The 24,160-nt window shown below is 39.4% G+C and overlaps 5 protein-coding genes across 5 annotated transcripts; 2 read left to right on the top strand and 3 right to left on the bottom strand.

The window, feature by feature from the left end:
* Positions 1-1,943: 1,943 nt before the first annotated feature.
* PKNH_0501400 (zinc finger protein, putative) lies at positions 1,944-2,800 on the top strand (the record flags this gene model as incomplete). Its single annotated transcript, XM_002258110.1, has 2 exons — positions 1,944-1,970; positions 2,180-2,800. 2 exons carry the CDS (start codon positions 1,944-1,946, stop codon positions 2,798-2,800), a joined length of 648 nt encoding a protein of 215 aa, XP_002258146.1.
* Positions 2,801-5,617: 2,817 nt separating this feature from the next.
* PKNH_0501300 (BEM46-like protein, putative) lies at positions 5,618-8,592 on the bottom strand (the record flags this gene model as incomplete). The annotated part of the gene is made up of 11 exons (XM_002258109.1): positions 5,618-5,800; positions 6,044-6,085; positions 6,283-6,459; positions 6,864-6,915; positions 7,075-7,185; positions 7,392-7,470; positions 7,632-7,699; positions 7,804-7,858; positions 8,041-8,070; positions 8,253-8,297; positions 8,526-8,592. 11 exons carry the CDS (start codon positions 8,590-8,592, stop codon positions 5,618-5,620), a joined length of 909 nt encoding a protein of 302 aa, XP_002258145.1.
* Positions 8,593-10,080: 1,488 nt separating this feature from the next.
* PKNH_0501200 (DNA helicase, putative) lies at positions 10,081-14,268 on the bottom strand (the record flags this gene model as incomplete). The annotated part of the gene is made up of 5 exons (XM_002258108.1): positions 10,081-10,116; positions 10,639-10,713; positions 10,911-10,978; positions 11,119-11,170; positions 11,353-14,268. The coding sequence occupies 5 exons, from the start codon at positions 14,266-14,268 to the stop codon at positions 10,081-10,083; spliced, it is 3,147 nt and encodes a 1,048-aa protein (XP_002258144.1).
* A 2,858-nt stretch (positions 14,269-17,126) lies between these two features.
* Positions 17,127-18,359, bottom strand: PKNH_0501100 (Plasmodium exported protein (PHIST), unknown function; the record flags this gene model as incomplete). Its single annotated transcript, XM_002258107.1, has 2 exons — positions 17,127-18,140; positions 18,297-18,359. 2 exons carry the CDS (start codon positions 18,357-18,359, stop codon positions 17,127-17,129), a joined length of 1,077 nt encoding a protein of 358 aa, XP_002258143.1.
* Positions 18,360-21,152: 2,793 nt separating this feature from the next.
* On the top strand, positions 21,153-22,547 carry PKNH_0501000 (Plasmodium exported protein (PHIST), unknown function; the record flags this gene model as incomplete). The annotated part of the gene is made up of 2 exons (XM_002258106.1): positions 21,153-21,242; positions 21,399-22,547. The coding sequence occupies 2 exons, from the start codon at positions 21,153-21,155 to the stop codon at positions 22,545-22,547; spliced, it is 1,239 nt and encodes a 412-aa protein (XP_002258142.1).
* Between the last annotated feature and the right edge of the window lie 1,613 nt (positions 22,548-24,160).

Raw genomic sequence — 24,160 nt, 5'->3', positions numbered from 1 at the left:
ATTCACGTACTATGCACGCGCGTATAGTTTTGGTACCTGCGTCGTCGGGAGCCCCTCATTACCAAAGAGAACTTTGATAAAACTCTGCCCATCGCGAACGCATTTTTTTTTTTTTTTTTTTTTTTTTTTTTTTTTTTTTGTGCACACTGCGCAGCTACTCGTAAGAAGCAAATTGCACTTTCCGAACGAATTTGAGGTAGCCCAAGATAGGTTTAGCAGAACGCACGTATACGTACTCAGGCGTATATGGATGTATATATGACGAATGAATTTCCCCCCTGTTTTATGAATTGAATATGTTTCGTCAGTGCGCTCCTGCAGTGTTGTGGTAAATTTGAATTGATTACCTCGTTGGCATTTGCGTCGTTCAGCACGTTTGTTACGTTCGCCATGTTTGCCACGTTTACCACGTTGACATCGTTAGCCTCTGTCGTCGCCCCTCCGCCTGGCCGCATCCTCACCTGGGCGTTGTGAGTGATGATACATCTGGACGCCTGTCCCTTCTACAACTAGGTGACAGGAGCATAAAGCCCAATTCACGTCCTGCCCCGCCGGCCGGTTACGTCGTTTGATTTTTCTTTAATAGCCTTTATACTTCGCCGTGACTGCTTTGAGTCACCCTTGCTAGCGCCAGTGTAGTGCCAGTAAGTCTTTGCTAACGAGACTTCTATGTACCACTGCAACACGACGATTGAACGAAGAGGGAGAACTATCGTCCCGGATTATATATGGTAAAAATGAACAAGAGAGAGAAGCACAAATTTTATTATGCTATCTACATTTGAGATAGCTAAAATTATGAGTGAAGAAAAAAAAAAAACAAAAGAAAAAAGGAAGTCAAAACCTTTCTCATTTCTGTATGAACAAAACAGCCAATGTGAAAAAAAAAAAAAAAAAAAAAAAAAATTCGAGCGCTCGCAAAATACGTGCGCACACACGTATGCATATGTGCTTCGTGCGCCTTCGCTTATTTACATTACATGCTTGCAATAACGCACACAAATTTTACGTAGCACAATACATCCCTCCTGTGTAATATATTTTTATGTTCTTTTAGTTCTACAGAGTTATAAGGACAAAAAAAAACCCTTGCTTTATTACGCGAATTAAGAAGTCTGGAGTGGATTCATAGCTCCCCGCATCATTGGACAAACGTGTATCCACCCCTTGAGTGCGGCGATAAGTGTCGAAGCTATTATCTTGCTTAGAAAGTTGGAAAGGTTCGAATAAGAAGAAAGTCGGTTTTTCCCATCCAAATTATCAGAAATTGTTAGCAATACATAATCCTCGCACATAATTCAGAACAGTACGTGTTCCCCCGCCGAGAACTTCCAATCGCGCCTCATAGAGCATCGCTCGGATGTGCAAGATTTCGTGAAGTAAACATTATTCACGAAATTCAAATTGCAGGAGTTCTCAACTTCTGGGGGGTTTTCATTTTATGAAGTACACAATTTATGAAGCTCACAATTTTTACAGACACGTATAAATTTCAAAACAGGCCAAAGGGGAGTAAAAAAAAAAAAAAAAAAAAAAAAAATGAACGAACGAAATTGTTTACGCAAAACGAAAAAGCTAGGAGAGTAGTAGAACCCAGCCTATGCACAAAGCGAATTTTATATATGTATACATAGAAGCACGCACATGCATGATTGTTAAGTTTGTTCAAAAATATAAGAGTGGAAATCACATATAGTTAACTACACCCCATAGGAGTACACCGTGTATTCCCCTCACAGCGCGCGAAGTTGTTTGGAAGGAAGTTATTCACTTTGCGCCCTGCCATTTTGTTATTCCTGTGAGGATGTAAAAAGGAGAATCGTGCAACTGCAGAGATTTTTTTTTTTTTTTTTAAATCATTCTTTTTTTTTTTTTTAATTATTTTACCCCATTGTTATTTACTTTTATAAAAAATATTTTTTCATTAAGGAAGCCGAGGCAGAATGAGTTCCGAGAAAAACGCAACCACGGTAAGGAGTCTGCGAATCGACGTGCCTGTGGACGTTATGCTTTCTGTACATGTTATGTTTGCTTTGCTCGTTCTGTCCGTATCAGTGTGTTGATCGTTTTAATGGACAATGCGCGATTGGAGGTGCGTCCTCTTCGCAAGTTTTCCCATTACATACTTTTCATCATTGATCTCCCCTCCACACACTCACACCCTCATTCACACGTGCAGCCAACCCCGGTGTTGTGCGAGAACAACTGCGGGTTCTACGGGAACCCCGCGAACAACAACTTGTGCTCAAAATGTTATCGAGAGTTCCAAGAAAAGAAGAAAAAAGAAATATCGGACATGGAGAAAATAAACGAAAAAAATATTACAGAAAATTTGCATAATTACAAAAAAATAAATAGTCTAATGGATCCAAGTTATATAAGCAATAAAAAGATTGAAGCCGAGAAGCCCCCTTTTATGAAAAATGAAAACCCCCTACCTCAGGAGCAGGAATCCACCTCAACTAACATAAATATAAACAACGTCGAAAAGGAAAACAAGGATAATAATGATAGTAACGAAAATCCAAGCGTAAGTATCTCTAGCAATGTTGTTCCCAGCGCAACAAAGGATGAGAGCAGTAGTAGCAATGTGAACGAAGCTGAGGACAAGAATAAATGCTTCTTCTGTTGCAAGCGTATTGGACTGTTGGGAATTAAGTGCAGATGCAACCACTACTTCTGCTCTCTTCACAGATATGCTGATGCGCATAACTGCACTTTTGATTATAAAAACTATCACAAGCAACAGTTAATAAAAAATAACGTCAAGGTTGTTGCAGACAAGGTCAAGAAAATATAAGCGTGTATCTCTCACGTTTTTGCCTTTGCGTGTATGTTTGCCCATTTGCATAGATTATCCTTCCGCAGGCCACTGGGAAGTTAACTAACTATGCAATAAAATGGAAGGGGTGTGCATGTGCCCCATGCAGCATGTCTGTTTTGGGGTTCGTCCGCTTTTGCTTATGGTTGGCTGCCTCCTGCTCGCTCGTGTGTGTACGCGGCACGCCCCACTGCGCACCAGGTGCGCATGCTTCGCCGTTTTAAAATTAAATTTTTAAAAGTGAATCCCAATTATATGCGATAATGTGTATATGTTCAGTATGTGTACGCACGTGTTTACATTTTTACCCTTCCTATTAAGTGCGTTAACACGTACGCGCGTGTGCATATGTACATCCATCTATATGTATGTGTACTACCGCCCACTACTCTTCGCGCGTTCAGTTTTCATGATTTATTTATCCCATCACCACAGTAACATCATGTATACCCCAACGTGAGTTGCGTCAAAACAACATTTTCCTTCTTGCCTCTGTCGTCTGGGTTTTCTGCGCGGTGTAGATGCATTTACATTTTATGAATTTTTTTTTTTTTTTTTTTACGTGTTGCCCCTACCCCCGTAGCACAAATCGTCATACGCGTATGTATTGCATATGTGCGCGCACGTGTGTTAACGAGTCTATATGCCCAGGTTGAGGCTCATTTTTATGTACGCCGTGTGTGTACATATTCGTATCATATGAGTAGCCCCTGTACACACACACATGTGCATATTTGCATACGTATGCAGTTGCACCCCACCCGTGCGCAGCTGCACCGTATTTACATATATACAGTTATACGTTCACACTTTAGTTAAGTAATCCTAATGTCCAATTTAAGCGTTTTTGATAATTAATTTTTGAAGTAAAAAAAAAAAAAAAAAAAAAAAAATGAAAATAAAAAAATAAAAAAAAACACATAACATAACATATAAAAATTAAATAATTAAAATAAATTATTATATAATACTTTTTTTTTCCCCTCTGTACTCCTTATCTCCAAAAAGAATTCTTTTTGAGAGGTATCGCTTTGTTCTCGCCACATTGTAAAAGAGAAAGATGCCAAAACTTTGTGTGCAAAGGACTTGCGTGGAAAGGGCAATTGAGGAGTCGGAAAAGTTTCCCGATTATATTGTAATACAAGCAAAGAGAAGAAAAACGATTCCATGAAATCGTAGTTTGTCATAAAGAAATGTAAGAACTTGGTTATCTTTCCTCCCTCCATATGTGCAGTTTATGGAGTTTCTACACATTTGGCGTTTGTGCCGTTGATACGGCTTGTGCGGCTTGTGGACATTTTCTTATTTTACCGTGGGGATGATTCTCTCCCCCGTGTCTTTGCGAACAACAAGAACAGGAATACGAAGCAGTAGGAGTTGCATCGTTGCAAACACTTACAAGTTCAGTTTTATTTTAATTTCTCTTTTTTTTCCCCATGATTTGATTTTTCACGCGATCGACATGTAGCAGCTCGATATGCCCACCTTGTCGTCGACGACCTCATCGAACTTCTCGAGCTAAATAAAAAGACACACTCCTCGCGACATAGTCCCGATTTTGAGAAAAATTAAGCCAAAGGCGCAGATAGGCAAAGTTGGTTAGAACATACATAAACACAACAAATGAATTGGGCTAGCGAATTCACACAAAAAAAAAAAAAAAAAAAAAAAAAAAAACAAAAAAACAATTAATAAGGGAACGATTATGTGACATAAGTAAAATAATTAAGAAGAGTAAACAAAATATATTCATAATTAAAAATAAAGATTAATTTAGAAAAATATCTCTTTTTTTTAATAACCCTAAAGGGGGTGTAAAAATTGTGCACTTTAAGAATGCAGTAATTACTAATTGTGTGAGCTGGGGGGCGATAAAACAGCACATAAAAATAAAGCAAGGGACAAAAGAAGAAAGTCATACGAAAAATGGTAGATAAAAAAACAGGGACACAAGAATGAATTTTTTCTTTTCAAATTACAAACATGTTGATTCACTTTTTTTGTTTTGTTTTTTTTTTTTTGCTTATTTTTCGTCACTCGCTTGGGCACGCCCCACTGTGTGTGTAACACGTAAGTAACGAAGGTATACAGGTAGATATGTACAAACAAACAACGGTGCAGTTTGCACATGTCTCCGTAGGGACGCATGCTGAGCGTCTGCTAATGCAAAAGGCCTCACTTAGGTGTATGGCCCAATGTGTGCAAACGAAAAAAGTGGACAAATCTATGCAATGGACAAAGATGAATAAACGAAGCGATGTAAAAAGGTACGCACAAAAAATGAAAAAACGCTCGAACGAACAACCTTTACATTCGCGGGTTTAATCTGCGCCTTTTATTTTATTTTATTTTATTTTTTTTTTCTTTACAAAGATTTAGCTATAAGTGAGTAACACAACGCTACTTCTACAAATTAACAACGAGGGAGGGTAGATGATATCCGTACGAAAAAATAATCGCATTGGCATAAGTAGGGAATCAGCATCTTTGTGCTTTCCCATTGGCAATGTCGCCCTTGAAGAGGGCGCACAGGTATGTGTGAAAGGGGGGCTAGCCAAAAATAAACGAATAAAATACAAACGCATAAAAGATATATGCAGAAACTCAGACATAATATGATAATAAACTCGTTTGGTAAACACATTTGCACACAGCTTGGTGAGAGCATTGAAGGAGAAGGGGTCGAATCAGCTGATTAGGTGATTAACCTCCTCCTTCCCTTCAATGTTTTCATTATAAACGGCGAGCCGCACAAGCGAGACAATACAGATATTTACCCGGTGAAAGCGAATAACTCTACACCGCCGCTGCGGGTGGTGGTCGTTCTATCTCTGGTATTTCTTTCCCCTCGCGCACACTGATTGCTGTCTGGACAAACTTCTTCAAAGACGCGTGATAGGAACCGTCGTCCACCTTTATTATGTTGTTGTGCGTCCCTTTCTTGGATAAGTACTTAAACTTGTGCTTGCTTGGGGAGAGCTGCGGGTGGGAAAACGGCGAAGTGGGTAGTCGGTAAGTCGGTAGGTCGATAAGTTGGTTAGTTGGTAAATGGGTAAATCCGTGAAGGGGCCGGTCAAGTGAGGAAATGGTTGAAGTAACCACCGTTGCCATGTAATTTTTTCTCAGAAATGTGGAAATCCTCACAGTGAAGACAAACAAATACATATACATTTAACAGTGAACAGAAGCAGATAGGCATGTAGCCGTTAATTTATGGAGTACCTCAAATAATATCTTCGAATGTTCAGGGGGGACTACTTCGTCCTACAAGAAAGGTAAGGAAAAAAAAAAAAATAAATAAATAAAATAAAATATTACTTACATGAATAATAGGAAGATATATATATATACATATGTTGTTATGCCTATGACATTACGCAAGTTAACACATATAATAACGCTCTCCCATGTGACTCATTTTTCGATTGCCCCATCTGCGTCTCCCCATCGTCAGAAGTTACCTGTTCCGATATGTTAATCAACAGAGGAATGTGTATTTTTTTTATTTTCTCCATATTGTCCATTTTGGTTCTAATCAAAGTATCAAAACTTATGAGGAAGAAATTTAAGAAGGGATGTGTTTCCTCCGATATTTTCTTCATGCTGAGAAATGTGTTTTCTAGGATCACGCCGTAAATCTGCGGAAGGAGAGCGAGAAATAATGCACGTGGAAGGAAGGAAAAAAAAAAAAAGAAGAGCACAACCTTGGGAAAGTCATTTATCTTGTGGACAAATGCGACGGGGGCACAAGTGAATGAATGAAAAAATGAATGCAGTGGATAAATGTAACAATGAATGTAGTGGATAAATGTAACAATGAATGTAGTGGATAAATGTAACAATGAATGTAGTGGATAAATGTAACAATGAATGTAGTGGATAAATGTAACAATGAATGTAGTGGATAAATGTAACAATGAATGCAGTGGATAAATGTAACAACACATGCAAGAATGAAACGCTACCCCCTCGATAGCTGAATGCAGTTAGACCACTGCAAATTTCGCCCTGGCGAAGTCACACGGGGGAAAAGAACACTTACATCCTTTTGGTGCCTAGATGCCGTTTCGAGAGCGACTGCTCCTCCCATGGAACTGCGAAAAGGGTGTGGGGAGAGCGGAAGTGAATTGTTATGAATCTCCATGTGTGCGCAAAACGGGGAAAACTGTAGCAGTGGCGAAAGCACGTGTGCGCATATAACATCGCCACAACCCATATGTAACCGCTCAGGCGCCGTGCAGATAAAGTTTTACTTTCCGAAGATGAACAGCTGTTTGGTATTCTTCCCCTTCAAGTAGTTGAAGGACACGAGAGCATCCTTGTACAATTGTTCCTCAGATGGAGTTCCTTCGTTCGTTCCGCACCTAGGGGTACACAGAAGGAGGAAAAGAAAGAATGAGGTTAGAGAAGAGAAAGAAACAAAAACGGATCTAACACCCTCTCGTTCCGAGATAACACATGGAAGTTACGTTGGACGCATTGAAAGTGGCACACATAGTTGTGTCATCTGGAGGCCATTTGGAGAGAACCCCTTTGCGTCACTCTTGTTGCTTTTCCTGGTGTTACTTACCCCCTGTTGGAACAGGAAAAGATGCTAACGTCCACCCTCTGCACAATCATGTCAAACAATTTGACATACTTCTCGATATCTACAGATAGAAAAAGGGGAAGGGAAATTTTAAAAAAAGGATAGTTATCACGAAAGAAGAAACGAATTGTCAAAAAACACGCAAGCGTCGCGACCATTCAGGAGAACGTGTGATTGGGTACATCCACAAAGGGAAAATATATGCTATTTGGAAACACTTACAGCCACCCTTTCCGAGGTAGTAAAGGAACACAGGTTTTTTTTCGTGGTCTTTCGTTTTTACAAACCAGCTGAGAGGAACGAAGGAAGGAAAGGCAGAGAATGTTGATCGAGTTGTAAGGAGCGACAACGGATGCACGTGCATTTGTCCGATTGCTCCATCTCACGCGCATACCACTTAAACTTGCTTCCGTCATCCATATCTAGGTATACATCCTCGAAGTGACTTCCTGCGAAGAGAAAAAAACGGAATGAAGTTGTGGGTTCCAAAGTAAGAAGGGTTGCGAGGATAGAGGAATCATCTTCATGCAGAATAAATTCCAAAGGAAAAGGAGGGTTCTGCAACATCAAGGCCATTTGGACAGATCCAATTCACAACTCCCTGTGCAAAAATGGAGTAACAAAATATTACCATAAGGACGAACTTTCTTGGTATTAATCTCTGCGTTAGATGGTTCAGGGGAGAAGGTAGAAAAACAGATGTGTAAAGATACGGTGTGAAGAGGCCATTGTGTGTAACATGTAGGTGTTGTAAGTGGATGGTTAAAAGAAGGCACATTTGTTCAAAGCGATAAAACATGCGGAGAATTTTTTTTTTTTTTTCTTTTCCCTCTTTCGTGTTACTTTCTTTTGCGAATATAAGATTGTCTTGATTGAAATAGATGTAGCCTACAATAATTGAAACAAAGAAAGAGTGCGAAAAATGATGAAGTGGCAAATATTGCAATCGCTGAAGTAGACAGATGGGTCTACAGTAGTAGTCATTTCTGCAGTGAGAAAAGTTGCGCAGTATAGAGGAGCATAATGATCATGTTCATTTTATTAGAAGCCATATTCTTGCTTTTCTCTTTTCCCTCTTTTGTTAGCTCCTCCTTGAAGCGTCGTACTGGTCCTTACCATTCAGCACCAACACGAGGAGTAAGACCGTAACCACGGGAATCCACAGAAACTTGAATAACTTCATTTTGTTATACAACAATTGAAAAGGGGGGAGATGCTTCGAAGAGAGCAAACAGAATAAAAATGTTGCGCTGTTAAATGTGCAGATACGAGAGCGGACAAAAGTGGACCAGCGTAATAATGTAATATCGTATGGGAGTGAAGCTGTATTAACGTAGGAATGTATGATGTGGTGAAGGAGTACAAATTACAAATGGGGCGCATGGAACGAAGGGCAAGGAGAGGTGTAACTTTCCTGTTTGCCGTTTATATTTTGTGAAATCGCGAGGGAGCTTAATGCAGTTCACAATGAACGTGTTGTTCACGTCAAACGTGATATTAAATTGACAAACTCGCAACTGTATTGCGTGTCCGACAGGTGAATATGTTCAGGGGCGAACCGCTCGAATGCTATCGGCATGCATGAAAAAAAAGGGCAGCTTTGAGCATGCGTGGGCGTTTGCAGAAAAATGAAAAAAGAAAAGAAGATAATATACAAAATTGGGTGTTTACATAAAATGGGCTAATATATATTGGAAACATGGGGGAGGGGGGGACATTCACGAAAGGCATAATAAATATAAACAATATGCTTAAATGTATGTAAATATGTGAGCATATACAAATGCATTCTTCCGAAGGGTGAGAGTTTTTTTTTTTTTTTTTTTTTTTTTTTGTAAAACCGTGCAAGCTGCTCCTTTTCGAGAGCACAGTCGCCCCCCAAAAAAAAAAAAAAAAAAAAAAAGGGAAAGATTAAGCGACTGGTGAGAATATTCCTAGCAAAAAAAAAAAAAAAAAAACGCCAAGGAAGGGGGGGGAGGGGTGTTGAGTGGCTGATCCGCACATGCAAGGAAGGGAGACAGCTTATGCGATGCGGAACGTATATATGAAGGTGTTACGTAACGCCAAACTCCATCAACTGCAACGCTTCAATCTGCATTCACGCATGTGCATGTAAAAAGTACTGACCCCGACGATACGCCCATATTATGCGCGCGTTTATTTTTTCCTCTATCCCCCTATGGACAACTTTACCGATGTGGCCGATTGTAGGGAAAAGCAATTTCGTCGAAAAATGGAGCTGCGGTGTCGAGCAGTCCACAGTGGGAAAATCGAAAGGGAATGTAAAAATTAAGAAGGATTAGTGGAGCTAGTTTAAAAAGGTAAGTTGGCTTTTCATCGCGTGCGCAGTACCGTCGGCGTCGCTTCGCACGTGTACATAAAAACACATTATATATAAATAATTTGCATGCAATTTATAATTTCTTTTGTACGCATAGATTTATGGATATATATATATATCTTCACTACTGCGTATGTAGGAGTAGTGACATAAGGCGTGCACACGTTGCATGCAAAGGTAATTGTACGCTGTGTATGATCGTGAAAGGTTAGAAAAAAAAAAAAAAAGGTAAACAGAATGAAGGAAGAAAAAGTCAGCAGAAAAAAAAAAATGTAGTAGAAAAATTTAAAAGATTCATCGAACTTGAAAAAAAAAAAAAAAAAGGGCCTCTTATTTTTGCTCCATCTCAATTGCACTCAAAGCATCCTAAAGTGCGGGGAAGAGAAAAAAATAAAATAATTAAATGAATAAAAACCAGGATGTAGAATGAAGGGGATTGGTGTGTGGAGGGAGGTACTACTCGGACAGCGGTTATCCGAATAGGGGTTGCACTGTTCTGTGACTCGTTCTTCTGATTTTTTCGAGCCAGGGGTTGCCCCATTTATGAACATATAAATTGATAAGTAGAAAAAAAAAAAAAAAAGAAAAAAAAAAAGGGAGACTTCTCAATCTCGTTATAACTTATGCGTGAAGATGAACATTGTTGCGATTTGGGTAGCTGTCGCTCTGCGTGTTTTTTTTTTTTTTTTTTTTTTTTTTTTTTTGCAAATCCCCCTCGATGAACCACTCATATGTGATCGATAAGATTAAACCTTATGCATATTATACGCAATTGCAATTGTTTGTATGTACACCAAAAAAATGTGCACATGGATAGAAGAGGCCCTCCTCTCGATGTCAAAATAAAAAATAAAAAAAAAAAACTTAGTTGGGATGCTCGCATATTACCTTTATAAGGGCTGTTTGTAACAAGTCACTGTTGCCGCCGAAGGCCTGGTCCAGGTGGAGCTTTGCTTTACAACACTGCAAATTAGTACAGGGATAGGAGCAGTAGGTAATTGTGAGTGAAAAATTGTGTGCAATTCTGACTGAGCACAGGTAACTACGCCGTTTGCTAGCTCGACGAAGCGGAAAAAAAAGTGAACGTAAGATGGAGGCACGCAGTTGATGCAGTGATCGAAGCCACTCAACCACTGCAACGATGTAACTGCACAACTAACCCGAAGTATGGTCTCCTCAATGGTGTTCTTGCAACAAAGTCGGTAAATGTATACTTCATTCTTTTGTCCTAAATGGGGGGGGGGGGGGGGAAAAGAAGAAAGGGCTTTAAAGGGACAACTCCATTTAGGGGTCACACACATATATACATTTGTACAAACGTACGCAGGAATATTTTATATATGCCTCTTCACTGCTCTATCGCTTTACCTAATCGGTGAACTCTATCCTCCGCCTGCCTATCATTGTGGGGGTTCCAGTCCTGCGGAGGGGGGCGGGGGGTGGGTGGTCAGTCAAACATGGGCATTCATGCGAATGGTAGGTGGGGGTCATTCTGCGTGCATAGTTGTACAGTCGTATATTCTCACGCATGTTTTCGCGCATGTTTTCGGGCATATTTCCGCGCATGTTTGAGCGCCGCTTTTTTCGGTTGCTCATCCCTACCTGATCCATCAGTATTACGTGGTTGGCCGCGATCAAGTTCAACCCAACGCCGCCCGCTTTGGTTGTCAGAAGGAAGATAAAAATATTATCATTATTGGAAAAGCGCTTTATAATTTTCTGCCTCTCTATTGTATTCGTGGACCCATCTAGGCGAACGTATATTTGGTTGTTCCCCTTGTGGTCCGACGCGAGGGAGGATGTGGAAGAGGTGGAGGACGACAGGTATACGTCTTTGTCATTTTTGTTCAAATAGCTATTCGTGTCTTCCTCTTTACCAGAGTTATCTTGTCGTGTTTCGCCTTCCTCGGTCGCATCGACATTAGGGTCTGTTTGATCCCCACCAGACACGTTATCCTCTCCGCGGAGGTGCCCCTTCGCGTCTATTTGGCCATCTTTGCCACCTTCAGTGACGCACTGCTGATGATGGGAGAAGTCTTGCTCGTCGTAAACAAATTCATACAGAAGGGCCTCCTCAATGATATCAAGAAAGGTAGTGAACTGAGAAAAAATAAGAACCTTTTCCTTCTTCTTCCTAATATCCTTAATTAAAGAAATCATGTGGTGTATTTTACTACTGTTTAGTATATGGTCCTTTGAAATTAGGTATCTGTTTAGGTTTTCATCTCCTTGTGATATTAAATGCTTAATGGAGAGGTGAATGTCAAAGTCTGATATTTTCATGAATTCATTTTCGACTGTTTTCAAGTCCAAGTCGAGGTACTGATCCGTGTTTGTGTAGAAATATTTGGATATTTTTTTTATGTCCTCAACGGAGTAGTAGTACTTGTGTAAAAGTGGGTGGTTACATATACGCCTTAAAATGAAAATGGATGCATTTATCATTCTTCCTCTAACTTCTTTGCTGATGTTGTTAGCATTTTCCTTCTCCATCGGTTCATCCTGCCTCTTGTTGATTACGATATTTCCGTCTTTGTTTTCTTCTGCCTTTTCTATGTTGATGGTTTTTTCATCAATTTTGTCATCCTCATCGTCGTACTCGTTGGGCTCTTCGGCTGGGGCCCCTTCACTTGCTATTCCGCCCTTCTCGTTTGTATTACCTACATGGTCTGAGGTATCTCCATTGTGAGTTCCGCCACTCGATGCTTCCGTTGCCGCTTCAGTGACCGACCGATCCGTAAGGTCCACGGCGCGATTGCTCGCACTAGGGGTGGCGTCGCTCTCTTTGTCGCCGCCATCGCCACCGTTGCTTCTGCTGTGGAAAATATTCTCCAGCTTGATGTCCTTCTTCTCAAAAATTACTGCAAGCTTCTCGAGCTCCTTCTTATTGGAGTGCTTTGAAAGAAATTCCAAATGCTTATGCGTGTGCTGTATCTTTGACATGATTTCATCCTTATACAGATTCAGTTGCGTCGTATTCATGGGGAGTTTAATAATTATGCTATGCTTCTTAGGCATGTCTATAAACACGTGTTTCTTGGATCTCCTCAAAATGTACGGTTCAATAATGAGTTGCAGCAGAATGATTTCTTTGTTCTTCAACTGGGCATACTTAACATCGTCTTTAATCGTTTCAATAAGATAATTCTTTATAATATTTCTCGTATCCTCCGTGGTGATTGCGTTGCCATTCGTGGAATCATTCATTTCCATGGGTTCTTTCTTTTCCACCGATTTTATATCATAAATGTCCATATTTTTGGCGGAGTTCCGAGGGGTGCCACAGCAGTCCAGGTTGTTATGATCGTCATTTTCCTTACTTTCGAGTATGTCCTGGTACATTTTAACAAAGGCATTCATTGCACTGTTGATACTTTTTTCTGTGAAAATATCTGGCATGAGAAAAAGCAGAAGATTCATCAGTTCTTGTGTTTTGTTCTGGATCGGTGACCCCGTCAGCAAAATTTTATTGTTAAAAGAAATTTTCTTTTGTAACTTTTTATATACTAGAGAGTTCTTATTTTTTAAAAAATGAGCCTCGTCAAAGATGAGGTAGTCATACTTTTTAATTTGTCTGAAGTACGACACATCATTTTTTCCAATCAGCATATTAACACTGGTAACAATTATATGTATGTTACTGCTCTTGTTTGTAAAAATATCATATGCAAGATATTTCCTTTCATTTTGGCTTCCGTAGTAAATAATTTTATGATTCTTGAGGTAAGGACACCACATATTTATTTCATTGTTCCAATTTTTGAGTAAACTTGTAGGAGCCACAATAATGGTTTTATTTTTTAGTTCCTTTGTTCGATACATATAATCGAGGAATACACATGTCTGTGCTGTTTTTCCTAGGCCCATTTCGTCCGCGAGGATGCCATTTTTATTTTCTTTGTACAGAACATATAACCAGAAGACTCCACACTTTTGATACTTCTTCAGTTTATGAAATGTATCCACATCTTTTTCGAAGTTTGTGAAATTGGCATCGAAATTACTCACTCGAAAAGATCCCTTTACAAAATCTTTTATTATTTCCTGTCTTTTTTCCTTCACGTTTGAAGTGAAGTACTCTATAATTTTGTTCTTAATTTTTATGGAACCTAATATGCATTCGAATAGATCCTTTAAATTCTGTTCATACTCCTCCTGATTCGACAGGGAGGAATCATGATCGTCACTGTTGGTGTTACTTTCATTTTGCTGATGTGGGGTGGCATGCTTTTGTTCCTCGTCCTCATATTCCTTCTTGGGGCTCTCATCTTTCGGTCCGTTTCGCTTCTTTCTAGACCGAGGGGATGTATCTTCGTTGGACTTGTTGTTATCCCCTTCGCTATTTGAACTATCCAGTACTCTCCTCAGTTTCTTTTTCTTCTTCTTCACGACATGGTGTTCGCTTTTTTTCTCCTCCGATTCGTCCACCTTCTCTTTGTACACGTACTGATCGAAGTCGAAGAGGTTGTTCGTAATTTTCCTTTTCCTCAGGGGCTCCACGAATTCGAAAACGTCCATTTTTCTCTCACCTTAGCAATGGGAAAACCTTTCAACCAATTCTTACGTGAGTCGGTTGGCTATTCGCACTGCAGACCATTCCCCCGCTACCCCCCAAAAAGGCAATCAGAATTGGAATGCGACAACCAGCAAGAACGCTACCCGAAGCCGCGACCTGTCCCCCCATGTATGGCGGCGCAACCCTCGTCCCAAGTGAGGTCTAATATGGAAAGGAAGGGAAGGCCAAAAGTGGTCGCATGTACAGAGATTCTTCTCCTATAAATTACACGTAAAAAAAAAAAGAAAAAGTACATAAACTCGTTTGGAAAAATCTGACCATGTACTATTATCCCAATCGCTCACTCCCCCTGCCACTTTCCGTGCATCCATGAGAAAAAAAGGAGGGATGAAAAGAACTAATCGAAAAAAAAAAAATAATAATGAAGTGAGTCCCGAATGAGGGACAAAAAAAAAAAAAAAAAAAAGAGGCAAGAAAGAACAATATCCTTTTGCTATCTCAAGCGGAGAGCTGTAAGGCTTAAAAAGAGAAAGATAAAAAAAGAAAAAAAAATATATGCAAAGGGAAAAAATAAGGAAGAACGAAATAAATGGAGGGTAAGGGAAAAAAGAAAAAAAAGAAATTAGGCTCTCATCCACTACAAGAGCAAAATCCAGCTATGTTATGGTTGTGAGGAAAGGGGACCAGTTCATTAGGTACGTAAAAAACATATGAGAAAAAGTGCGTGGGCGCTTTTCCGATTAGGTGAGGTTGTTGGGTTCCAGCATGCTAACCATATGTATCACGCACATGCAATGAGTAGCTAAGCGCGTGTGAAGCGCTCGTGTTAAGCGACTCCATCAAGCGGTCCACCCAATTAGCTTAGCAAATTGGTCCAACCAATCAGCCTAGCCAATTAGCCAAAGCAATCGGCCTATGGGTTAAGTAACTTATGCTCTTCCGTTTACCCGCGGGAAGGTACCTAGAGCGTGGTTGCGATACGGCAAAGGAGAAGTTGTAAGAAAAACGGAGATAACCAAAATCAGGCGGACAAAGAAGGAGTCTTCTTCTTTTGTTCTACTATATTGTATGCCCATGCATGTGTGCATGTAAAGCATAAGAATGTTCATGCACATGTATTTGTATAATTTATGCGTACACGTACGTATACACATATATAGGTATATATAAATGTATTTGTTTACGGTGCGCTCTGGGCGGATACACGCTTTTCACCGCTTTATTATGCAGGTACGCATGGATGCTCTGCCTGTCACCCCGTTTGAACAGGCGTAAAGCAGAAGGAGAAGGAGAAAAATCGACGCAAATGTCATAAACATATAGTTCACATCGCATACGTTTGGTTATTGTGCATGCTGCCGAATATATATATATTTTTTCTTTTTTATGTGTGCGTTCCTTCTGAATATAGTAGATAGCCACAGGTTTGTGTAAGTCGCTCCCAAAGAGGTAGTGGAAAAAATGTCAAAATGGGTACTTCCCTCAGAGTAACTGTGCGCGAATGTATGGGCATACATTTAAATTATATTTCCGCCCACGCTCTTACGTACACATGTTAAATTATCCCAGTACCATGATAAAGCGGGGAGGGCAGGGAGAATCATCCCGCGGTGGATTTGAAATAATTTTTAAAATTCAAAAAGTGAAAGCTTAAAAAAAAGTCAAGCAAATAAAATAAACTTACTTTTGTATTTTTTCTCAAGTTCGCATAAAGTACGAACCAAAGGGAGAAAATTAAAAAAAAAAAAAAAAAAGAGACTCGTCCGCATCATATAAAGTGCATTTGAAAAAGTTTAATGTGTTCGCGTGAATCACATTCTGTATCTCTTTTCTTATCGCGTTTTTTTTTTTTTTTTTTTTTTTTTTTTTCTTGCATGTCTGGGGAGAAGCAAACAGTTAGGTCCTTATGGTCTAGATCTTTAAAAAGACGCGGACTCCATTTTAACAAATCGGGATTCTAATTTGCGCTTCTCCCACATGATGTATATGCATAGAGGGGGGGTTAAATGTGGCAGGAGCGAGGAAAGGGAAGAATAGCGGATTGAACATTTTGTAAAATCAAAGGTTGGGCTAATTTTGCGTGTCCACGCAGGGTCGGGCATTATATGTGGGAGGAAGTTCCTTTTTCTTCAGAAGGTTGGGTATTTGGACATATATCCATGGCGAGGCGGAATTTAGATGACATTTTGCCTCCCTCGTTAATGCGCTTCAGGAGATATGTGTTGAATTCGTCCCACTCTAATTACAGATGTCGTGTGGGTAGAATAAAGTGAGCAAGTGTACTGTGCCTGGTCGGGGGCATCATAAAAAGGGGACAACTAAGGGGGATAATTGAAGAAGTGCTACATGCACATTTATATATGTATGTGCATGTGGCACCTCTTAACTGCAAGTAACAATTTTTTTTTTTCTTTTTTTTTTCTTTTTTTTTTTCTTTTTTTTTTCTTTTTTTTTTTCTTTTTTTTTTTTTCGCCGTGCTCAGTATGGGGGTATTTTTACCCATTCAGGAGACTCATACGTAGGGATCCATTTTTGAGTGAATAGCAGATAAAACATAATAGAACAGTTGTCAATTTCGTATTGGCTACTCGAAGCAAATGTTTTAAGTGTGTCTAAGTAGGGAGTTTTCCCCATTTCTTGGTGCTCCAAAAAAGAAAAAGAAAAAACAGGAAAAATAGTACATACAAAAAAGAAAAAAAAAAAAAAAAAAGGAAGGAAAAAGGGGGGCAGACGCAAAATTAGGTGTTATTGATGCCATAGCCATACTTTTTCCTTTTGAGAAAAAAAAAAATATCCATGTCATGCGGAATGCACTTGCGACGGGGTATGCACCCTTGGTTTTTTTTTACAGATGCACAGTTTACCAGTAAATCAGATCATCAACTTCTTCGCTGTCTTCCTGTGGTACATGTTGGTGTCTCTCCGTAGTCTCCTCCGCATTTTCTCTGAGCTCGCCATCGGTATGGTAGTCTCTTCTCTCCCGAATTCTGTTTTCTCGTTCCCTGAGTTTCATCTCTTTATTATATTGCGCGACCCACGAGGACAATATGCGGCTCCATTTTATCCTGTTATTCAATATAACCCTTTTCCACAATTTTCTACAGCGCACCAAGAACAACTTATAGTATACAATGGACACTTTATAGTAGGCACTTATAAGTGTATTGAAATAATTTGTGGATTTTTCCTGTATTACTTCCAAGTCCTTGATTAGATATTTCTTACACTCCGCCCAGTACACTGCTCGAACGTGGTCAGGTGTGTTATATAGCTGCGCTAAATTCATGAACCACGTGCCCAATTTTTGCACCATCTTGTAGTAGTATCTGTTTAAATAAATAATAAAGTAGTAGTAACCGATGTAGGCTTTACGTACACCTATATCTAACGCTATATAAGTTACCTTTTTTAAAATTTGTTTGTTCGTCAGAATTTGCGAAAGATCCCATTGAGTACATCCAAAAGGTAGTCCACCGGATGTGCTGAATTTGTTTATAATAATTTCATTTTCCTTAAGCATAGATAAAGCAATTTCGCTTCCAATTTTCAATTTTTTCCCATTTGGATAAATATCTATACTCTGATTTTCATAGAAATTGGACATGTCGCAGAGACTGTTGTTGTTCACGGGGGCTAAGTCGTACCCTTCCTTTCTGTATACGTGGTCATCGAATAATGTGGCTTCTTCCTTCTCATATTCATTGTTATAATTGTCTTCCCTCCCATAGTGGGAATTCCGTTCGTTCACGTCATAATCGCGGGGTTGGAATTTACCCAATTTGTGGTTCTCTGCTTCTGTGAAACTCTGCAAATAGAGCGACAGCTCCGAGAGACTCCTTTCGCGGGGCGCAGATTGGGGACAGGGCAGTGTGCTCTAAAAGAGGGGGAAAGAAAAAATTAAAAAAAAAAAGGGGGGGTGATGAGAGAGAAATTATCGGTCATTCGGTTTGTTACTCAGTCAATTATTCACATAGATACGGAACTACGAAGGGGCACGTTTGATCCACTGTCTCCGGTGAGACAAACATACCAGCATCAGGGCGCTGAGGAAGGTGCTCAGCAAGGTGACGTTGAATTTATACGATCCAATCATATTAATGTTACCGAAAGATGAAGTTTAGGAAGAATTTGTAGGTATACCTATAACCTACCTAGGTATTCATTCTAAAATGAATGCAAGCAACTTAAACGCGAGAGTGCTTTACAATTCAGATTCTAAATTTATGAAAATTGTGAGTAGAAGGAAGAAAATTGAAATTAAATTAGTATTATCAAAAGTATACAACCATATTTACTCTTTTTTGAACCCCCCACAAAAGGAAAAAAAAAAAAAAAAAAAATTGATTCTGAATATGAATGTAAGCAGGAGATTAATTATTTAACGAACTGAAAGAGGAAAGAAAAATACCATTTTGATGTATTCCATATGGACGAATCGAACCGTGGACCAAGAAAAAGGATAAACCAGAAAATTGTAAAACTGGTGCATACTAGTTCAGACGATTAAAAAAAAAAAAAAAAAAAAAAAAAAAATGTTGTTAGAACCGAATTGGGGGGAGCTGCTAGTTCTATATGCACTTAGTGAGGGAACCCCACATTTGTGAATTATTATAAATATATTATTTTTTTGGAAGAATATATCTGGACTCGTATTCATACCATTGAAAAGGAAGGGAGAAATATATCGCCAAGTTGCTACATGCTGTAATGTGGGCTAGCCATTTAGCCATAAACTGAGGAACCCCCGTTTTGTGATTATATCAGGGAAAAAAAAAATTAGCATACTAAGAAGGTACAAAAGTAGAATTTTTTTTTTTTTTTTTTTTATGTTAAAGTAAATATAAACCCTACCTGCTATTTCTTATTTTCTATTATTTATTTATTTTTTTTAAATACTAATATGCTATTAAGCGGGACCAAGCAGAACAGATTTAACCTTTTTTTTTTTTTTTTTTTTTTTTTTTTTTTGTCATTAGTCCATAAGGCAAAATGGCAAATATCTGAATTGGGGGTTGATAAAAAGGGAAGATGTTGGTTAGGTGTGGGGGGGTTATTTTGGGGGGTCATCACTGTGCGCCCATATCATTTTACCTTATTAGCGTGTCTTTCAACATTTCCGTAGAGTATTTTTACTTTGTCCTTTTTTAAGGGAAGCTTGAATTTTAGCATTTTCATGCATTATCCTATCAGTAAAATTTCACCCATCCTTTCGATGGCCCTATAAAGGTGCTTCGTCCCAAATGACCTTTCTTACAGCAGCCTAAGGAACAAAATTTGCTTTTTCCTATTAAGAAAATTTTATCTGGAAATATTCCTCGCTACCACTTAGCTTTAATTTTGGAGTTTTTTACAGACGGAGGGAACCAAATTGAAGTCTATTGTGGTGTGGTACATAATTATAAGAATTCAACTATACCCCTCTTTGCCCTATGATATTTTTACCTCTCGGAGGATGCAAAGGGCTGAGCAACAATTTTGCATCGACGTGGTTATTACTTTATGTGTAAGGAGTGTTCTTCGATATTTTCATTAGCGGAGATGTGAATTCGCGCGATGCGAGCTTGGTAGCTCATATGCTTTAGTTTGTCGTACAAGCACAAAATTCCTTTTTAGAAGAAGAAAAAATAAATGTAACTTATTTTTTGCATTCATTTCTTTGGCGCACTTATTTTCGCTCTTCAATGTAAGTTTTTTCTTCTTATCGTAATGGTTGTGCGACAACTTAGGAAATTCCTTTCAGCATGGGGGAAAATATACGGCGTGGTGCTCATCTCGGCTGAAACGGCATAAAGCAGAATTTGTCGGGGGGCTGAATGCGACAGCGCTCTTCCTATGTGTAACGTTTTATTTCATTTATTTTTTCTTTTTATGAAGAAGAAAATAGTGGTGACTATCACGGATAGCGCTGGTTCAGTATCGCTGTAGAAGCATATTAGGAAGCAAAGCGGAAAGTAGAATAGTGCGCTTCTGTTGCTGCTTTTGGAACGTTGTAAAGTGTTATTTACGAGGGATATGTTCACAGAAATAATTACGAGGTGGAGAAAACAAATTTATAGGCAGTATAGTCTACCGCGAGATTTATTCGGAAAAAAGAAAAAAAAATCAGTCAACTATGTTCTAAATGGGCGATGGGAGGCCCATATGTGTAGTTTTTGGACTCAATGAATTTAGGAGAGGGAAGTAACCGACGCGCGGGCACTGTATTATTTCTGTCGTACTGCTTAATGGAGGAACAAATTGGAGGGTGTGCGAAATATATATTTGCGTTAGAAAATAAGAAAAAAGGAAAAGTGACTTTGATAAGAGGGAATAGCTCCTATACAAGGAACGCGGCCCCCTGATATGGGTTAGTCACGTTGATAATTATTTTTTAACTGCTGCTCAGCATCAATAGGGGGATTTAAATTGTTTGCATACGGTTGATGGAGAACGAATTATTTTTCCCTCGCCGTTGTAAGTTGAGTTCCTCGTTGTGGCATTATTATTATTTTTTTTCTATTTTTTCTTTTTTTTTTTTTTTTTCTTTTTTTTTTTTTTTCAATTTTTTTTTTTTTTTTCTAATTTTTTTTTTTTTTCAATTTTTTTCTTTTTTTTCTAATTTTTTTTTTTTTTCTTTTTACCCTTTTTGAAAAGTGAACGTTGTAAAGGGAAAGAGGTGTTCTTGAAGAAGGAACATTTTTAGGAAGGAGAATTTTCAAAAGGGAGCATTTATAGTAAAGTACAATTTAATAGAAAGAAGAGTATTTTTAAAAGAACAGAATACACTAATAGTTGAGCAGAGCTCAATAATTGTACCTCCCCTTTTGTCCATTATGGGAACCTTTTTTTTTTTCTTTTTAAATTGCAAAGGAACCTTTGCCTTACATTTTTCCAATAAGTAGCCACGATGGCAGATGTAGTGGGCGTAAGGACGTCCACCTTTTCTGGACGGTGCAGGAGCTCATTGTTAATGGTTTTATTCGTCCTGTTATATTCGGTAAGAAACCAGGACCTCGGCGCATTGGCGTAGTATAATGGGAACCCACTTTTATCACTCCTGTTAAGATCTGCCAATTATTTCTGGTTCCTGAACACACCGTACCGGCGTTTGCACCATTATATATAATATCCCCTTTTTTGTTAACCCTCACAGAACACGGTTCCTGTAGCAGAGCACGAGTCCCCTCTTCCTGTTCGCAGAGTGGCATTGCAGAGGCGATTAGCCATGGCCAAAGGAAGTGAAAATAATCCCGTTAAAATTGCAGTTCGCAGGGATAAAAGTGAAAATGAAGTTCTGGTGCAGTCTCAGGGAAAATTCCCCAGAGGATGCACCGAGGAAGATTTGAAGAGGTATTTAAAGAAAAGAATCAAACTGAATGTGATGTACGTCTCCGGAATGTTGAGACTAAATCTGAAGGATGCGTATATAGGGAGTTACCGTTATTTTAAATATTTAAAAAGAGGTTACTATAAAATGATGGAGTCCTTAAGGAAGTGGTGTTATGAGTTCACCTTACAATATGGGATACCGGAGGATATGGTGGACAATATTTGGGAGGAGTGCGAGGCAGGGTTATTGGAAGATCTGAGTGAGATGGAAGAATTTTGCATCGAGAGCATGTTCGATTTTACAGGAAATGGGAGGGTCGGAAATATTTGCAGGGGGGAATATGATGATTTCATCAAGAACCTTAAGGAGATATGTAGGAGTTTCACCGAATTTAGTGATATTAAGTGGGAAGCCTTGATTGTACGTAAAGTGAGAATTCTTAGGAAAGCGATGAAGGAACAGAAGGATATCGAGGAGGACGATGAGTATGAGGACGCAGTGGAACAATTGCAGGTAGAGGGAGTTATGAACCCAGTACAGGATAAAACGGAAAAAGAAGTGAAAGAGGAGGAGGAAGAAGTGAAAGAAGAAGATGAAGAAGCTTTAAGGAAGAAGCAGGAAATGATTTCGCAGTATATAGAAGAATTGAAGGAACTGTTCGGTGAGGAAGAAGAGCTAATTGATGGGAGAGGGGAACAGCTGAGAGCAGATTTGGAACAAGTAGAAATGGGGGATAAGGCAAATGGAGAAGGGGAAAAGTTAAGTGGGAAGCAGAAGAAGACAGATGCAAAAGAGAAGAAATCAACCTTAGGGGAACAGATGGAAAATAGGAAAAGCAAGGAACAGAATAATAAAGGGAAGGCAAGTGGGAAGGAAAAGAAAGCGGATAGGGAAGGAACGCAGCAAACTGGAAATGGGAGCAAAGGTAAGGATGCCGGAGCAAGGAAAAATAGGGAGACCGATGTAAGGTGAAGTGATTAGGCCGAAATAGACAGAGGGAAAAATTTTTCCCACGTTTTTGAAGTTCAGGGCTGAGAACACCAGGAACCAATTTTTCCATTTTACCATAAGCATGGTTGTACTTAGGAAGCTTGAGTTTTTTTTTTTTTTTTTTTTTTGTAGTCATTTTATCCAGCGCTATTCTTAATTTTACGCGAATAGTAATTTGTTTAGTAGTTTTTTGTAGATTATTTAATTTCCCTTTGATACATTTTTATTTATGCCATGTGTACAAATAGTTCGCGCGGGCAAAGCTCACATCACTTGATTCCCCCTATAATTATGGGAAGAAATGAAAATGTTTTAGAGTATAAACTCCGTCTCCATTTCCATGGTGACGTGCATTCCATTCCCGCGTCATCTGTCCGCTGCCCACTCTGTGGGGAGGTGTACGATACGTCCCAGTGAGTTTGCGCAGGCTGCTATGCGTAAATTATTAGTTCTAGGGTACCGTAGAATAAGTCCTTTTAAGTAATGGTGTCGGATAGGTAGTTCACATGAATTCCCTATTGAAGTAGCTGCACGTGCAGTTATTTCTGCGAGTGCGCATAGGACCATGTGGGATCTCCCCCATTCTTGTATATCCGTAGCTGGCCGGAGCTGCAATGTATACTTCTATGACCATTAATCTCCTTGGGAAAATATAGTACATTCTCATAGAGAAAAGCACCTAGCGAGCGATGGCGGGGATCGTGGTCGGCCTCTGATTATGTGGCTCTTCGGGGAAATTCCTATATCCTGTGAAATATGAATTTAGTTGGTGACTCATGGTGATGACGCATGCTTGGGGCGCAACATCCTCTATGCCAAAATAAATATTTTGCTATGATATTATAGGTTTCCTTGTGCATTCACACTAATTCATGTAAGATAAAAAAGAATTGTTCCATCGTAGAGCAATATGAATAAATCATGCTGGTTAACGGGTCCATCGGAAAAGCACAGCAGCCACATAGACGGAGGAAGCATCGCATATTTTTATGTTTTAACCTAAACTCTAAAGGCACTGAACCCTAAACCCTGAACCCTAAACCCTAAAACCCTAAACCCTAAACCCTAAACCCTGAACCCCTAAACCCATGAACCCTAAACCCTGAACCTTAAACCCTGAACCTTAAACCCTGAACCCTAAGACCCAAAACCCTAAACCCTAAACCCTAAACCCAAAACCCTAAACCCTAAACCCTAAACCCTGAACCCTAAACCCTAAACCCTGAACCCTAAACCCTAAACCTAAACCCTGAACCCTAAACCCTAAACCCTGAACCCTAAACCCTGAACCCTAAACCCTAAACCCTGAACCCTAAACCCTAAACCCTGAACCCTAAACCTAAACCCTGAACCCTAAACCCTAAACCCTAAACCCTAAACCCTAAACCCTGAACCCTAAACCCTAAACCCTAAACCCTAAACCCTAAACCCTGAACCCTAAACCTGGAACCCTAAACCCTAAACCCTAAAACCCTGAACCCTAAACCCTAAACCCTAACCCTAAACCCTAAACCCTAAACCCTAAACCCTGAACCCTGAACCCTAAACCCTGAACCCTGAACCCTAAACCCTGAACCCTAAACCCTGAACCCTAA

Source organism: Plasmodium knowlesi, assembly GCF_000006355.2.
Source record: "Plasmodium knowlesi strain H genome assembly, chromosome: 5".
NCBI classification, from domain to species: domain Eukaryota; phylum Apicomplexa; class Aconoidasida; order Haemosporida; family Plasmodiidae; genus Plasmodium; species Plasmodium knowlesi.
This window is presented reverse-complemented; position numbering and strand designations above follow the sequence as displayed.